General features: G+C 32.7%; 2 protein-coding genes and 1 pseudogene across 6 annotated transcripts; all 3 read right to left on the reverse strand.

Annotated features, from left to right (window-relative positions):
• Positions 1–214: 214 nt before the first annotated feature.
• On the reverse strand, positions 215–8,666 carry LOC139987904 (peroxidasin). 5 transcript variants are annotated; one of them, XM_072004703.1, is made up of 10 exons: positions 7,896–8,666; positions 7,533–7,611; positions 6,471–6,568; positions 4,253–5,024; positions 3,580–4,007; positions 2,860–3,107; positions 1,256–1,505; positions 1,006–1,124; positions 726–885; positions 215–624 (listed from the first exon to the last, which is right to left on the reverse strand). In XM_072004703.1, the coding sequence occupies exons 1-10, from the start codon at positions 7,949–7,951 to the stop codon at positions 546–548; spliced, it is 2,289 nt and encodes a 762-aa protein (XP_071860804.1). In that variant the 5' UTR covers positions 7,952–8,666; the 3' UTR covers positions 215–545. The 5 variants fall into 5 exon arrangements, with proteins under 5 accessions (XP_071860804.1, XP_071860805.1, XP_071860806.1 ...); XM_072004704.1 differs by lacking the exon at positions 7,533–7,611 and having other exon boundaries at positions 217–624; positions 7,896–8,458; XM_072004705.1 differs by lacking the exons at positions 6,471–6,568; positions 7,533–7,611 and having other exon boundaries at positions 218–624; positions 7,896–8,450.
• A 510-nt stretch (positions 8,667–9,176) lies between these two features.
• Prp3 (pre-mRNA processing factor 3) lies at positions 9,177–11,917 on the reverse strand. The gene is made up of 5 exons (XM_072004712.1): positions 11,631–11,917; positions 11,160–11,371; positions 10,263–11,049; positions 9,835–10,192; positions 9,177–9,750 (listed from the first exon to the last, which is right to left on the reverse strand). The coding sequence occupies exons 1-5, from the start codon at positions 11,773–11,775 to the stop codon at positions 9,354–9,356; spliced, it is 1,899 nt and encodes a 632-aa protein (XP_071860813.1). The 5' UTR covers positions 11,776–11,917; the 3' UTR covers positions 9,177–9,353.
• Positions 11,918–12,424: 507 nt separating this feature from the next.
• On the reverse strand, positions 12,425–15,032 carry LOC139988616 (U4/U6 small nuclear ribonucleoprotein Prp3 pseudogene; annotated as a pseudogene).
• Between the last annotated feature and the right edge of the window lie 2,527 nt (positions 15,033–17,559).

A 17,559-nucleotide genomic window follows, 5' to 3' on the forward strand; every position in this document is an offset into this window, starting at 1 on the left:
ATTCCGAACAGTTTTATATATGTATATTACGAGGAATCTATTTATATATAGGAATAATTATTGTAGAAATGAAAACATTTCTATATTTTGATATTTTTTATTGTTCTTTAACTATATATTATTTTCTATAATCTGTCAATTCTGAAAGATATTTGATGTTATTTTATGTACAGAAAATATGGGAGTGTTTATATTTCAATGATACATTTTTTAAATACAATCATTATTAATGTAGTTATAGTTGCATTACAAAATGTATAAAAAATATTAAATACGACATAGTAAAAGAGATACACATTAGCATGTGCATCAGATACATAATTCTTAAGTAGTAAGTAGCAAGTGTGTGTTTCATTTATAATTACTTTTATTCATTTTTGATTTAATAATTTTTTTTTTTATTTACCGTCTTGGAAAAGAAAATGAAATATACGGATTTATAGCTTCTATGATAAGGAACAATGTTTATTAACATAAGTTCTAGCGTTTTCTGTTAATAATAGTTATGTAATATTTGCTATGTACAATTACAAGTAGCAAAAAAGTTATGAATTATTCCTTTCTTTCCAAAATGAAAGATCCGGCGATCCGCTTTTGTGTATCGTACAGTTTATCACTTCGTTTCTAAAAATTAACATTGTCTATTATTTCTTTTGTCTGAGGAAAGTAATTATATACTATTATTTTAAAAGTTTATTCAAATAAAAATAAAGCAATAAACTTACAAAAAACGATCTCTTAGAAGAAACGCTCTAGGTTGCACCCAATTCAATCTTTCACCATTGTAACATAATATTTGCGTCATTGTGATTTTTCGGATCTCTTCTAATTGATATAAGGTAAACGATCCTGGGGTATTTCCATTTTCATACCAATATCTGTCACCTGTATTATAATTTATGAGATGTTACATTTAATCAGTGAAATTAATCATAAAATATATACTTCCAAAGCAAAGAGTTTTACATACTTTTATAATGAATATAGATATCTCGGATCACTTACCAAAACGAATATTCCGAAAAGTACGGCCCAATAAACAAAGAAATGTTGGTCCTAAGACTGAGTCAGGTAATGGTGCTTCCGAAAGCAATCCTGTTACTAAATCTATATCCTCTACATTTCTGTAAATTGAAAAAGAAACCGTAAATAATACTAATTTTAACAACTAGTTAATGATACAAATTATTAACTATAAGTTATAAATTAAAATGTATTCAGGTTCAAATAATAAATTATTATAATTATATCTTACTTATAAACATTTCGAAGTCTTTCTATAGTATCTTTGGACATTGCTCCTCGAAAATGTTCAAAACTACTGACGTGTGCTAGATTACAAAATGATCGCCATCTGACATAAGGTGGCAAACCATGATCCCTTCCCTGTTGTATGATCTGCGCAGCGTAATCCACGGGAATGTCGTTGCTTTTTCCATCATGGAAATATCGTTCCAAAAGTATTTCATTCAGTCCTGGTGGCAATGGCTTCCTAGAATGTCCCGCTGTCGCGGAAATTAAATCTTGCATCCTAGATCGTCATTAAAACCAAGTTCTCATGGGACAATGTGTTAGCAGATCGTAACAATATTTAAACAATTTTTATCTAAATTCTATATATACTTTTAACACATTTTAACATTTTTCTTTTAAATATTATTATAAAATCTTAAAATCATAGTTGATATGTACAATGAAAATATAAATTGGATAAAACCGTTTTAGTTTTCTATTTGACAGAGTGTAATATCCTAACAGAATTCTTATTCGAATAAATGATTTTACATCGCAATATATCATTTCGATCATCGCTCATCATGTCATCAGGATATCTTATTATATAATTTAAAAATTATGAATTTTTGTATCTAAAGGTCTAGAACATTATAAATCTTCGAACCTACAGATAGTAAGGATCACTTAACGTAAATAGTCTATTACATTCTGTAACTGATGCATACTTCGAAAGGTTGCGTTAAAAACTTTGCCATTTGAAGCAACAAACGACTGTACAAACGACTCTAACAATAAATAACTACGAGTCAAATAATTTACTTGAACTAATGCCATTTAGATTGACACACATTATTGTGCATTAACCGTAACTATTTCTTTTGTTTTGACTGGCGAAACAAATACGAACGAAAACTTAATTTTAAAGACTAAACAATCACATATTATCAATTACGCAATCACAATTGAGTTTAGTTTTTATAGTTAATCAATTATCGTATTCATTTAACTGACTAGATCTAATTAGAATTTTACTTGATATATAATCGATTTCTTAATATAGATATTAATTATACTAAATATGAAACTGAGCAAAGAAATTTATTTAAGTCTCATAAAATTTTTAAAATAGCATACTATTCGATGTTTAAAAAAAAGATATTGGAAAGTCCCGTAATGTCATAGTCGATTGTCAAAAATTGTTGAAAGTTAACTATATTTTAATAAAAGAATGTTTACAATTAGAAATTTTTAATAAATCTATGATTAATACATGAGGTAGCTTGATGATCTTTATCTGTATATATTATGATTTTTAATAATTCTTTAGAATAGTTTAAAACATATTTTCTGTTCATGAAACGGAGTACATATCCACTACCATTTGGCATATCATAGCAGAATCCTCATGTATTTACAGCATGTAATTTATGTTCAATAAAATAATTGGTCTTGTGAAACCTACAGTCAGACGTACACTGGACTAATCACATCTTGTGCTATCACGTCGAACTCTATTAGCTACATGTACATGCATATATCTTTCGATGATTAAATCTTATGAGATGTACGTATGCTTAGGGATGTTTTTCATTAAAATTATATTTATATGTAATTTCAACTGACCTGTAGCGCCAGCAATCAGGCGATCAATAGCACCAGCTTCATAGAACTCTTGCGGAGCGTAGAAGGCCGATAGTAAGGACCTTTCTCCAGACTTTAACGCCGATCGCGAGTCAACTAGGTCGAGGGTTTTTGGGGTCAGCGTGGCAATGAAGAAGAGTCCAGCAGAGGCGGCAGCGTTTGAAAGTGTCGCATCCGTTCGAGTATCGTAGCCTCGAAAGTATCCTCGATGCGTTAAGCGTAACTGATATCTTTCAGTTTTCCAAAAAATCGAATCGTTTTACATACACATATATACACTAACATCCATAAGTATTTAGACACTATCAAATTATTGCAAATATGCAAGTATACTAGAAATGAAACTGTAAGGTTTAATTTGAATCTTTGGTCCTATTTCAGGCAACCATATAAAATAGTAGTAAATATCGATGAGAACACTAGTTAAATAATAAGAGTATTTGATTCCAGCTATGGTAGCAGATAACAAATTGACAGTAGAGGAACGTTTTTCAGTCATAACTTTGAAAATATAACGATATATGAACCTTTAGATTGAAATGTACTATTGTAAGTGTCTAAATAGTTATGGCTTATTGCCATATCAATAAAATAACTATAGAATTATTAATAAGACCGAATTAAAATTTTGTGGTGCGTATGTAACGAATGAAACTTATTAATCCGTGAAATTAATTATAAAGGGAAAGGGAGAACACGTACTTGTCGAGAGTTGTTTCTCCAAGAACAACGGGTAGAAACTCGTTATAAGTTATATGCTCCATTTCTGCGATAACGATCCTTCTTGCTTCCTGATAGAGTCTCTCGTCATCCCAGTGAGGATTTAGTCGTCCTAGCTCTGTAGCGACTCGGTTATGTTCACGCAGAAAAAGTACATGCATTAGAGTGAGACCGGGGTTCTCGTTTACCCGTGAATCCCCGCTAAGAAAACATGGGAAAGCTTTGTTCGCGCTTCTGCAACTTTCATACTTAGGGGAAGGCATGGGCAAGTTTTTCCTCTGTGTATTAAGCAAACCATCCTTGCCGGATCGCAGAGCTTGCGCTACATCTTCGGAGCTCCCATAAACAGGGGAAAGGTCTAAGTACGAGGACGCTTGGTTGATTTGCTGCCGAGGACCCAATTTGCATCCCTACGTAGAAAAATACTTTTACTCTGTTTGGTAAGTACCGCGTTAAGACATTTTAACTAAGAAGAACAAAATTAATTTCTACCCAAATTCATCATAATTTATTGAATAAAACAATGCTGCTGTTGGATAATACAAGAACCGACAGGACTTTCCCACTCATCTAATACTTAGTAAACACGTTACATATCAGGAATTCCTGCAGAGTTCCTGCAAAGGATTTCATTCACACGCTATATTTCGATTACCTGTAGCGAATTTCCTGGGTGCGGCGCCGATCTAGAATATTCCATGCAGCCGACAACATTATTGGCTCGGATTGGAAAACATTCTGGATGAAAGTGTTCGTAATCCACGTCGCAACATTTTAGTCTCGCCCCATCGGGTAGTTCCATCTTTGGCGTGTGCGCGAGATCGTGAATGAGGAATTGACCAAAGAGCGCGGTAAGCGCCATTAGATACGGATGTTTAAGATCGGATCCTCCGGAATGGACTCTCAAAGAGACGTCTCTGGCACTAGGTAAATCTATACGCGGTAGAGAAACACCATCGACGTATTCAGTTGGCAGGAACCGTATATAAGCTTCTAGAGCTGCGCCCCAAGTCGGATGCAAAGCGTTATTGCATTTCCCGCTGTGCGTTCTGTAGCGAGGATCGATCTTCTTGCAGCTGGCCATCACTTGCAAATATGTAGGCGAGTCAGGACAACTGATGGCAGTTACCGATGGTAATACGGAAGATGCTTCTTTTGATGACATGTTCAAAGCTTCTACCAACATTACGGCCATCGTTTCTATCCGTAGAGCTTTCCTCGAGAGATTCTGAGCGTGTTCGGTCATTTCATGTGACACACCGAGGTACCATGAAGGAGAACCGTGATTCAAATGTGTCCGCGAGTTCAGGATTGCTCGCTCCGCCTGATCGTATTTCTCCATCGAAATATTTGTACGCCTACCCAGATCCAGTAACATATTTGACGGTAGTGTAGTACCTTTGATGAGTACCAACGTGGCAAGGAATCTGCGAAACGAAATCTGAAGATAGAAAATATAGCTTGTCTCTACCTATATTACCGCACATAATTATCCGAATATTACGATCGGTCTGTTTTTATCTCATTATGTATATTGTTTCCACTTGTAGTTAAGCTTCAGTTTTTGATAGTGAAAACGATGATAACGGTTTATATATAATATTAAAATTCAATGGCAATGGCAGACCTTTAAAAGAAATAAAACTGTGGGAACAGAAGGCATTTATACGATAATAAATGCATATTCTTGCAGCAATTCTAGTTCGTTGGAGAGTAATCTTGTGAGAAAAAAATTCATCAATTATCTGTAATAAACTTGGGAATAATATACCTGTAGAAAATAACTTTACTACCAGTATCGTGAGAACGAAAAGGTAACATTCATTTCTTGTTACAAGCAGTACAATCATTGTTAGGATAAATACCTATTGGTATTTTATAATCTTATGGGTCATCAAGATCACCGTTAAAGGAATCTAATCATAACAAAGATAATATTTGCTAAGAACTTTGTTTGTCAAGCAATAAATGATAATGTATATAAATTGATTTTTTATATTTAATTATTTATAGCAATTATATATTACAACGATAGTACAAAGTATTTTTCTATATCGAAACTTACATTATATTTCTTCCCTATTAATTACTTTCTTCGTACTGAAGGAAAAGAAAATGTCTAATTAAACGTGACAAAAGCTGAAACTTTCGTAGCAGTATGAAACCCCTGACTATTAAGATTGTGAGAATATAGAAGGTGTTGAGAACACCATGACAATCTTGCACCTTCCACTTGAAGTGAACTCGTGAGAAATCGTGTATAACTTCTACTATACAGTAGTATACCTTGACGTTACCTAATAATTGTCATGTAAATTCAATGGTTGTGTTATTACCTAACTTGACAATGACGCGATAGAATCAACCATTAAAAACACAATTACAGGGTTGGGCACATTCGAATTAGAAGTTCTTGTCGTTTCTACATCCGCATTGCAATTGAAATGGAGTATGCGGCAAAAATAGCTAATTTTTCACACGATACAATTAAATATACATAGGAAAAATTCGTATTATAATTTCTCCATAGATTAATCTTCTCGTTAACAAAAAAAAAAGGATGCTGATACAAAGCAAATCGCGTGACTAACTAATATCTGTTCTGTTGAAGATACCGCAATGGATCTTAGAGACCTTGTCTAGGAGATGGCATTTCGTCTCATTCTGTATGGAGCATTGTTCATCATTCTATTTATCGCGTTGCCTTATTTAATATTAAATTCATTCATCCACATATATCTTGGAGTTAAGTCTGGTACTTAGCTATTTTTTTGATCATACCAATGGGATACACGGGCGACCTTAAGAAGAGATTAAAGAAGATTCGTTGTTTGACATTTAACTCTTTCCTGGTTCTTTTGTGACTTTCTTACGTAATCTTTTCTGCGTCCACGAATAGTGCCTGTACAAATTGATGAAAGTTATTTTGAAACATGGTTTGCTCTTGTTGAAGAAAATTTTCAAATTCCCACTAAAAATAAATAGATATAATCGTGTATAAACGTTATTTTGAAATGTGACTTGATAACACTGATGTTGGTAGATCATTAATGCTATATCTACATCAATTATTTGACGAGTCTTCCTGTTTCTCTATTTTTAAGTAGCTACACACATATAAATACAATTAAAGTATATATAAAAAAAATTTCTGGTTGTATATATAATCTACTATATTTTAGAGTTTCTAAAAATTTATATCTCATATGATTTCATATATTTTTTTGACTATTAATTACTTTGAAATTTTGGAATCTTTTATTCACTGCCTTTTAATTATATGTCAAGAACATTACCTCGAAAATATGTGCATATAAATATTGATTTAAAAGTAATAATAAAAAATGTAAAAGGAACCATGACCTTTAAGAAAAACATGTTTCATAATATATTTTTTCCAAACTTTTGATGACATGGTGACAAAGATATTCAACGTAATAAATTTCCATTTTAAAAGATTTATAATTGAAAGTTAGTTTTTTGATACATCGGCATATGAATAAGTCTATTTTACATTGTATCTCATATAAAATATACATTTTCTTGTACGAACATTAACAATTCTTCTTAATAAGAATATTTATAAATATCAATCTGATGCAAGTACAAAATAAATGTTGTTATATTGTTAGATAAACTTTCCAAGTTTATATTGTATGGAATATTATATGAAAGCTTTCCAAGAGTTATATATGTCGAAAATTTGTTTATATTAATAGTATTATTGATATTTACTACGAAATAAATATTTATTCAAAAATAAATACAAGTGCATGTGATCTTTTTTCTAGCATTAAGATTACATTGTAAACTGAATATTGAAATAATATATAAAATATAAATTACAAAATATTTGCTTGTAACAACTTCAAAAAATAAATTATGTAACTTTTATTAGGAAAATAAATCACTGTGCATTGAGTGATTATACTCACACATGTTTGTTTTGCTGACACACACGTGTTTCTATGACCTATGCCAAATCCACTCACTGAGAAAGTAGGCGGCACATTACTAATGAATTTTTAAAATATATTTAGTTTCTTTTCATTAATTAATTAATACACTAGATGAAATTTTAAACACATAATTATCTGTAATGTTGACATTATTTTAAAAATGCAAATGGAAAAATCATTTTCAAACATTAAATTATGTCAAACATTCGGATGAAACAACTTTATTCACAAAAATTATTCAATTATGTAGTTGTAATCATAGGTCGCGATTCGAGATGTACTGAAGTACATGTAGTCGAGATATCGTTTATCTCGCAAAATGAAAGCGGAAACACTCACCGTGACAGGAAAAGAAATATACCGTTGACCGGCCTTCGTTTCACACACAAGTACATTGTTTCCAAAACTATCGTATCAGTAGTAATTGACAGGCAGTAATTGATTGTACATTAATTACAACAACGTACAACAGAATTCATTTGCCTCGTAAAATTTCGCAAGAACCGCGCCGAGTATACGCAAGAGCACGGAGCGGTAAACCTGAACTGAGACCGATCCTCGAACGAAAGTAAAACTGCAGTCCGTTCCGTGGGTTTAAAGAGTGGGGCCCAGTAAGAATCACGCTAGTATAGGGTGTCAACAAGGTACGCTGAACCAACGTATATAACTCTTATAAATACGGTAAAAGCGCATCATTCCTGCAACCGGATTGGTATTATGAACAAGACCAAGGTTTACCTTTCATAGTCTATGTTATCCGTAGTCGCGGTTGGACGTACAGTTTCAAGGATCTAAAGTACATTAGCACTTTCGTGTACATAGCACGCTGTATGTACATACTTACATGCGTGTTCTTTTACAGCATACCTCTCGTATAGGGTCTTAGTGCCATTATACTGTGCTAATTGATACTATATGATATATAGGTTCGACTATAACGTTGTCCAAAGATTAAGATTCTTGGGGACGACGTTGCGAATGATTAACTGCGTTGGTTATGCACAATCTTATATACGCCTACAATCTTGATGCGGCAATCCGTAAAATAGTATGTAATACGCGTCTTGTGTGATTATTTATGGCGCGCGTAGGGAGCTAGATTAAAATTAAGAGAATGAAACAACTTTATAAGAATTATTTGTATGCTAATAACAATCTGCATCTGTTTTCAACAAACAGTTGATGTCAGTTGTTTAAAAAATAATCAAAGTTAAGTAATGGGATCACATTTCTTATTGAATATGAAGATTTTTGCCTCATAAACGTGACTTTAATATTACATATCGGTATGTAAAAGAGAAACATAAGTAAAATAATATGTACTTCATGATTATAAAACTGGCTTACTTAAAGGTCAATGATAACAGATGAAAGTTATAAAATTTTATATTAATATGTTTAATACATTCTTTAATAATATTTTTGAAAATCCTCATTCCTAATTAATAAGAAGTATAGTATTTTTGTAGTCAACTTTCCTGTATTCATAATAAACAGTAAAGTTCTCCAAAGAAAAATTTATATAATAATGGATAAAAAATCTTCTTTGAAAACTTCTTTTGAAAATTAAATTTTATATCTTGGGTCCAGGGATTCTATAACTGTTCAAAGATAAAACTGTTATTAGAGAGGCTTTGAGCACTTTTATTTTCGCTCCATGTGTCACTGTTTACATTATTCATTTCTTGCCCTCTTTTGCTCCCGTAATAATTGTTTATTTAAAATGTATTGAAATTATCTATGATTCTGTTCATATTATAGTGTTAATATTTATTGCTGTAATTACAAAAACCGTTTCTAAGAATGAACATCGTCTGTATTTTCAAGTACTGCTCCACTATATGCTAAGTCCCAATAATGTTCTACTTGATGTTTCTTGAAATGTTCACGCGCCATTTTTTCAATCGGGCAAACTTTGAATTTGATTTCTCCAAAATGACGTTGTTTACTAGTACCTTCCCATACAAGAACACATTTGTTCGGCACATCATTTCCATTATCTTTTATAATATCCTCCTCCCATTTGATCCGGTTCATCATTAGTCGTTTGTATTTACTTAATTGTTTGGCTCCTCCTTCAACAACAACAACATTGCAATCTCGGAAGAGCATTACACAGCCTGTTAGATAAAGTTGTTTTGCGTTTGTTTCCACTTTAAACTTTTTCGAAGCATTATTTAAAAGATCACGTATTCTGTAATGACAGTATTATATTTTACATTATACGTATATGTATTATATAGTTAGATAGTATTTATTTATGTGTCTTTAAGCTCACCTATAGACAGCTACATGCACACCAAGCGTGGTATCCTCTTTAATTTTTCTTGCCTTCTTTTCTCGTCGCTGATCAGCAGTAAGTCTTCGAGCTGCGTTAGCATCCTCGTGTGCCTTTAATCTTTTAGCCATTTGTTGTCGGACGTGAGCTTCTATTTTCGTGGGATCTTGTACAGCTTCTGTACCTAATACTCGCATAAGATTCGAAATTCGTAATTTTGGTTCTGGAGGAGGTTCGAGACCTAATCTTATTTTCTCTTGTTCTTCTTTCCATGCCTCTCGTCTATTTTGTCTGCGTAATTTCTTGCGTTCCTTTTTCGTTAAAAATACAGGCATATATATTGGTTTCAAAGGGTCAGCTAAAATAAAAAACCAAAATTACATATTTGAAATAAGCGTTCTCTGAAAAATGTATTAGGTAGTGCATACTTGGAGGTCGCATTTGCGTGGGATGTTCTACAAGATTTGTGATAGTAGAATTTTTAATGGTAGTAGATTCATCTTCGTTCGGATATCCTCCTGTTAATATAACAGAATCCCACCATTCTACATTAGGCACATCTTCACTAAGAGCTTCTGTTTTCGGCGCTATGAGCGCCAATTTAGTTGCAGAACTTATACCAGTCTTTCTGGCAATTTGACTAATCTCATTTTGTAATTTTTCTAATTGGGCTTTCATACGAATTCTTTCTGCTAATTGCTGGAATTTTCCAGGTTCGTGAAATTTGAGTGTCCGTTTGCCTCGCACTGCCGGTTTGACACCTATCCTATTATCAAAAAAGTGGGTGTCTTGAATTTCTTCTGGACCTTTTGATTCTTGCAATTGGGCTTTAAATTCTTCACGTTTTTTTGCTCGAATATTAGCTTTTAATGTTGGTACCACTTGTGTGAGTTGCACTTCCTTGCCGGTTATATCTACAGTTCTGCCAGATTCATCCAGAATTAGTGGAGTTGGTTTGTCTGGCACACTAACATTTCCAAGTAATCCGGAGCTTAGTTTACTTCTAATTTGTGCTTGCAAAGCAGCAATTTTTCTCGCTTTATCAGAATCAGTTTTACTTAATAAACCTTGATTATACATGCTTCCTACTGATGGTAAAGAATCTCGTGCTTTAAGTAACGGTTTTACCGGGGCAACTTCTTCTTGTTTTATAGCTTTCAATGCTCTTTTCCTTTCCTCGATTTCTCTTTGGGCATTTGCCATCATTTGTTTTATCTAAATAAAAATAATAAAATAATATAAAATAAAAGCAATAATACTATATGAATTAATATAGTAAATATGTTAACATGTTTATATTAGTTCACATTGACATGAATTAATACCTTATCTGCAGATAGTTGTGCTTCTGTTGTTTTTTCATTTTTGACTTCATCATCCTTAAATCTAGGTTTCTTTGCATCTTTGTCCTTATCCTTATCTTCCACATGATTTCGTTTTTTACTTTTCTGCGCTGCTTTGGCATCATCGTATATTGTGAATATCTTTTCTGTCAATTTTAAAGCCTTTTTGTCTTCCAATAAAGCAGATAATTTATCTACAATATTGGGAACATTATAAAAGTATATTTGTGTCATAGAAATTACATATTTATAATAAAGCTTATGATTACTCATATTAAATTATTTATAAGAAAATATAATTCTGATACACTTCATTCTATGCTACGATAAAATAGGAATGTATGTGAATAGTATAATAATAGCATAATTAATAAATAGTGTTATAGTATAATTAATAAATAATACAATCAAATGATGTGATAATTGATAATCATGTAAGTGATTATTACAAACCTGCCGTTTTGCGTTTATCATAACCTGAAGTCATACAATTGACAGCCGTGGTAACAATAGCAGGTTCCCCAAAACCGAGAAATTTATGTACTGCTTTTTCGATTTGTGGTTTCATTTCATCTATTTCTTTCCTTGTTAATGCCATTTTATTAAATATGTCAATATTTGTTGTAAAGAATTAATTACGATGATCACGGTCGTATACAATATATATTATACATAGGTTCGAAGAGGATATCATTTTGATGTTAAATGCATCTGTAATATTAATTCCCTTACTAACCGCATAGCGGCGCGACCATGAAACTACCCAAGCGCGCATGTGCAGTTTCAGCGACTACTGCGCCTGCCGCTACATATTCGAATAGAAAGAAGAAACGAGTAAAGATAAAAAAATGTATGTACTGTGTCGTGTAAAAATTTTTAAAATCAGTTTTATTACTAAATAAATAATAAGGGGAGGATACGTAGTGGTGTACTATTTACAAATGAAAATAAACAATAGGTTAATTTTGAAAAATTGTAGTATTTTTTTTAACATATGAGAGTCGCCCAGAAAGTAATACCCGTTTTGAAATAACAACAATACAAATGCATTTTGAAAAGATTGACATGAATAAAACTAGATGAGCTTTTATAAGCACATTCTTTCGTGTTATATGGCTTCTATACGTAGATGGATATTATTTTCTAGACGATCCTCGTATTTATTAGTATGTAATATAAAATGGTCACTATAGTAAAATTTTGATGTAATTGTATATATATAAATATTAAAATATGTAAATGGATGAAATGTATGCACTTATATAATCAAAATGGGTAGAAGAAAAAAAAAACAATTGTTATGTAAAAAGAACGTTAAAATCTTTTAACAAATCCTGATTTAAAATTTTTGAAGTATCATCATTTTGTTTCGTTCTGAAAAGTAGAAATATTATAAATTAATTCAGTCAGAATGTTTGAAGGTAAAAATATAATATCTTTTATAGCTTATTGTTTTATAAATTCTTTCATGTAGGCCTCCTTCTGAAAGTTACCTTTTATTATACATATATTTTTGTTTCATATTAACTTAATGGACTTTATTAATAAATTGCTAATAATGCAATATGTGATAATTATTACAATATATGAATCTTGTGAAAGAGACAAATGTTTTGCGTAAACTTCTGAAACCAGCTCTTTAGACTTTAGACACTGGACATCTGTTGCTGCAGAGTATGATAGAAATTCCTAAGAGGTCACTCGCGCGTAATGAATCTAGATACAACCCACGCAAAGTTCTATGATACCAACTTTAGATGAAACTAGTGATGCAAATTCACAAAATAGCATATGTGATGGTTCTAAAAAGTTTGTTACTTTAGACATTTACCCAATAGTTTTTACATTATGTCTCCGCGCATATGGTTATTAATATGAAAATTTATGAAAGTTATATATCTTCTTAAAGCAGAAAGTTTCTAAACATTTGATTTATTAATGTGATGTACGAATAACATTCAATTGATAATAGAACTTTTGTTACGTTTGTAATTTTCGTATTAAATTTCCATCATAGTAAATTAGTCATGATTTTATTTTTTTTGTTATTCTTCCTTATTTTATTTCAATAATTTCCGTGAATTAATTAATTTACTGTTCATTAGATAGAGTGGAATAGGATGGATAGAACTTGATGGACGGCTAACAATTTATTTGACAAGAAACTAATATATGCAGGTAGAATTCTAAAAAGTATTGTTCCTAATCGAGTAACAAACTAATGAAGAAATTCAATTGAATTTTCAACAATTTTGATCTACCCAATTTTAGTTTCGTAACATTTGGAAAGGAAGTAAAAAGGTATTGCATTTTAAAATATATAGCGTTAAATCATGTTAAGTATTGAATGAATTCAATAAGACTTACAGTATCATGTAAACTTGTTACAACGAAATGTATGAGGGTATAGGGGATGAAAACAGCTGTGGAGGATAGTCGAATAGCAGTGGACCGACAACCGCAAATGAGAATGGTAGAGGGAACTATGCTGTTCCACGCTTCCTTGGTGACCGATGAGGCCAATTCTAGGAACCACATTTGTTTCATTCGAAACTGTTGTTCTAAACTTTTCTGTTAATTGAAACGAAGAAATTGAAACTCGTAACTGTTGTTTTAGGCTGCTATCGAGCGGCAATTTTACAAAAACTGCGGATGCAGTGTGGACAAATACTGGAAGGAATCGAGTTACCTTCACTGAGAAATACATTGATTAAACCTCTTTAAATAGCCTTAAGAAAGCTTACCTGGCTGGAACTGTATAAAGAGGATTGGTAACTTCGGTTGAAAGCTGCTCGTTTTTTGCAATTAATAGAAATATCTTTCGCGCAAGATATTCTACGACCACGGTATCGATTATTGTACTTATGACACTCGAAGTTCATTAGTTTGTTGTGAAAGCGTCGCAGTTAATTACGTTTGAATTAAGCTTATTGCGAGATCTTGTTAGAATTTTATCATTGAAAATAGAAGAAGAAAATGTATTAAAGAAAATGATTCTAATAAAATAGAAAGAACTACTTTGTAAGGAAATTTATTAAATTATAAAAAAAACGTTAATAAAGTAATTAAAAGTTAGTAAGGTCCTGGCAAATGTCGTAGCAAAAATGTCCTTTTAATGTCCATATGTATTCATTATTAATATTCTATGCTAAGCTAAGGCTAAATCCCAGTACTCTTGCGCCTCATGTTTCTCAAAGTACTTCCGAGCACTTTTTTCACTTAGGCAAACTTTGAGTTCAATTTCTCCAAAATGATATTGCGTATTAATACTTCTTCATACAAGAACGTGTTTGTTGGGCATATCATTTCCGATCCTGTCTTTTGTAATATCTTCTTCTCGCCAGATACGATTCATCATTAATCGTTTATATTTATTTAATTCTTTGGCTTCTCCATCAACAACAACAATATTGCGTCTCATAAGAGTATTATACAACCTTTTAGATAAAATTGTTTTGCAATTTATTTTCACCTTAAATTTCTTTGAAGCTTTATTTAAAAGATCACGTATTCTGTAAACTGCTACATGTACACAAATCGTAGTATCCTCTTTAATTTTTCTTGTCTTTTTGTCCCATCGCTGATCAGCAGTAAATTTTCGAGCTGCGTTAGCATCTTTGTGTTTAACCTTTTAGCTATTTGTTATCGGATGTGAGCTTCTATTTTCGTAGGATGTTACACAGCTTCTGTACCTAATACTCATATAAGATTCGAAATTCGTAATTTTGGCTCTAGAGGAGGTTCAAGATCGAATCGTATTTTTTCTTGTTCTTCTTTAAATGCCTCACGTTTATTTTGCCTACGTAATTTCTTGCGTTCTTTTTTCGTTAAAAATACAGGTGTACATATTTGATTTCAAAGAGTTAGCTGAAAATTTGAAATGAGCATTCTTTAAAAAAATGTATTAGATAGCGTATACCTGGTGGCCGTATTTGCATGGGATGTTCTACAAAATTTCAGATAGTGGAACTTTTAGCAATAATGGGTTCCTTTTTGTTCTATGTACCATTCTACAAGCTTCTTACGTGCGCTAATTTAGTTGCATTTTGCAATTTTGCAATTTTTGACTTACACGAATCTTTTTAACAATTTGGCTAATCTCATTCTGTAAGTTTTCTAACTGGGCTTTCATATAAATTCTTTCTGTAAATTATTGGAATTTTCCAAGTTTATAAAAATACGCTACGTATACGTGTATTACGATACGTACACGTATCACCGTATGAAACCGGTCTTACAGTTCGACGCAAAGCCGTTAATCCTTCGTCGAACGCGAGATAAGATTAAAACCAAAATTACCAATTACTTTCCACTCTACGGCGTGTATACCAAAAAAAGCTTTCTCATCGAATTTCATTTGTAATTTATCTCGGTAACCGGGTTCCTTTTTTTTTTTTTTGGGTGGTGTTAGAAAAGCGTACATTTTCATCGCGTGCGACGCAATATCGATACCGCTAGTGGCAGCTCCACTGTCCGCGCGGAATACCGAAACGTACATCGCCATCCGTACTACTAATATTCAGTCAGTATCGGGTCAGTCGTGTTTCTTCGTAAATTTAACGATTTTACTGGCAGACGTGGCCACGTCCCGAAATGATGTACGGTTCGCTCGTATGACTCGGTAGCTAATGCTTTAATATGCGCAAAGGGTGCCATGCCCGTGTCACGCGGATTACCGCTAATTGTAGTTTATGCTTTATACTACGCTATTCTCTTGTACGTTCTGCCGTCCGTTGGGTATTCGATATATACAGACCCGTACATTTACCTGTATAGGTGAACGCACTTCCTATGAGTATATAGCTATCCATCTAACAATTTGCGAGAGCGCGCTCATTATGCATAACGTACAGCTTGTACAAGTTAGTTGCCTCTAACTAAGTACAAATGTTATCGTTTCCGAAGATACCGGAAATTCGAAAGCTTCTTTGCTCGAAATTTACAAATCTATTTCATATATTATCCTTCGAAAGTATTCGGGCCATAATATAAAATTGAACAATTTTGTTTTTCTTTAGTCATCAGTTTAATGGTGAAAGTTTCAAACCTATTAGAACTAGAAGCGTGCATTATCGATGATGATCAAATAGTACCTTACATTGATTTCATAACGTGTCGTAATGCTTACACAATTCAGACACGTGACGGAAAGGAAATGTCAGAGATAATCATAATAGAAGATGCTCTATAAAATTGTACGAAAAGTTCTTTGATTTTGAGAGGGTGAACAGTCTTTGTGTTAGTCGAAGAAGAATTTCTTTTATTCGACTTATAATTCAGAAAATGAAACCGTCTGAGAAGGAAGAGATCTTTAAATAACAAAGTAGTTGTGCAAAGTTCGACGAATTACGAATACCAATTTTGTTATTGTATATTAGGTTTTAGAAATCATCATGTCATAATATTTTACTATACACAACAATAAAATAATTGCAAATTTCTTTTCAATTTGTGATTATATTACATCATGTCATATACGTATGTCATACATAATTACGATAATCTCATTATAGCATAATGAAATTGGAAAGTTTTCTATGTTAGGTATTTAAATACCTTCCTGAATCGCTATATGTATATTAGTCAAACAGGCTCTTCACTTAGAGTCCTTATCTTTAAAAATAACGCAACACTTTAGAAATTAAATCGAAGCGTAGCGTAACGCACGTCCAAGGACAGGAAGTTCAAACTTTCTCGGTTATCATGTCCGTGTGTTCGTCAGTTTCGCTAACATAACCGGGCACCGCACCCCTATCTCGCAATTAAACGTGCCTATATCCATACCGTGTATCCAAACAGAGGATCTCATGTACGTTCACGGCCAAACAAGCGCGTATGAGTGAACCAGCATCGAGACAGTCGATTCGCGCGGATATTCCCGTCTCTTGGCACATCTCTCCTATGACGGCGACGGGCCATCGGTTTGTTCGTTCGTTTTCAATTTTGTGATGATGCGCCCGCGTGACGCTGGCAACGGCAACACTAATTACACCGGTGTTTCTTCATCCGCGATCCGAATTCACCGGCGCGTCGTTTCTATTTCAAAATGTCGTTATTCCGGTGACAGTAAAACCGTACAGTCACTTTGAGTGTTCCGAATATCTAAATATGATTATAATAGCGAATGCGAGAGGATGATTCCGTTTTAATTAACGTTCTGCCGCGTCCTTGTACGATGTAACACTTTGTGTCGTGCATTTGATATATATTTAATAATACTTATTAAATGCTTAGGTACTACATAAGCAGAAATACACTGGTTTACGAAAGTATTTTGAACACACAGTGAAACTTCTATGTATATTCCGTGTCTGTTATATAAAACATTTTGCACTGTCTGATAATTATCGATAATTAATAGTTAACGAAAACGAAAGGTATA

This window comes from Bombus fervidus, chromosome 6, assembly GCF_041682495.2.
Source record: "Bombus fervidus isolate BK054 chromosome 6, iyBomFerv1, whole genome shotgun sequence".
Lineage (NCBI taxonomy): Eukaryota > Metazoa > Arthropoda > Insecta > Hymenoptera > Apidae > Bombus > Bombus fervidus.

What these genes read in the sequence shown, in the direction of transcription:
- LOC139987904 (XM_072004703.1), bottom strand. Translation starts at nt 7,951, where the DNA reads ATGTACTTGTGTGTGAAACGAAGGCCGGTCAACGGTATATTTCTTTTC. An exon ending in TGTCAGCAAAACAAACATGT is followed by an intron (nt 6,569 to 7,532) that starts GTGAGTATAATC and finishes ATTTATTTTTAG; the next exon opens with TGGGAATTTGAAAATTTTCT. An exon ending in AGACTTCGAAATGTTTATAA is followed by an intron (nt 1,125 to 1,255) that starts GTAAGATATAAT and finishes TTCAATTTACAG; the next exon opens with AAATGTAGAGGATATAGATT.
- Prp3 (XM_072004712.1), bottom strand. Translation starts at nt 11,775, where the DNA reads ATGGCATTAACAAGGAAAGAAATAGATGAAATGAAACCACAAATCGAA. An exon ending in TGATAAACGCAAAACGGCAG is followed by an intron (nt 11,372 to 11,630) that starts GTTTGTAATAAT and finishes CCAATATTGTAG; the next exon opens with ATAAATTATCTGCTTTATTG. An exon ending in CACAACTATCTGCAGATAAG is followed by an intron (nt 11,050 to 11,159) that starts GTATTAATTCAT and finishes ATTTTTATTTAG; the next exon opens with ATAAAACAAATGATGGCAAA.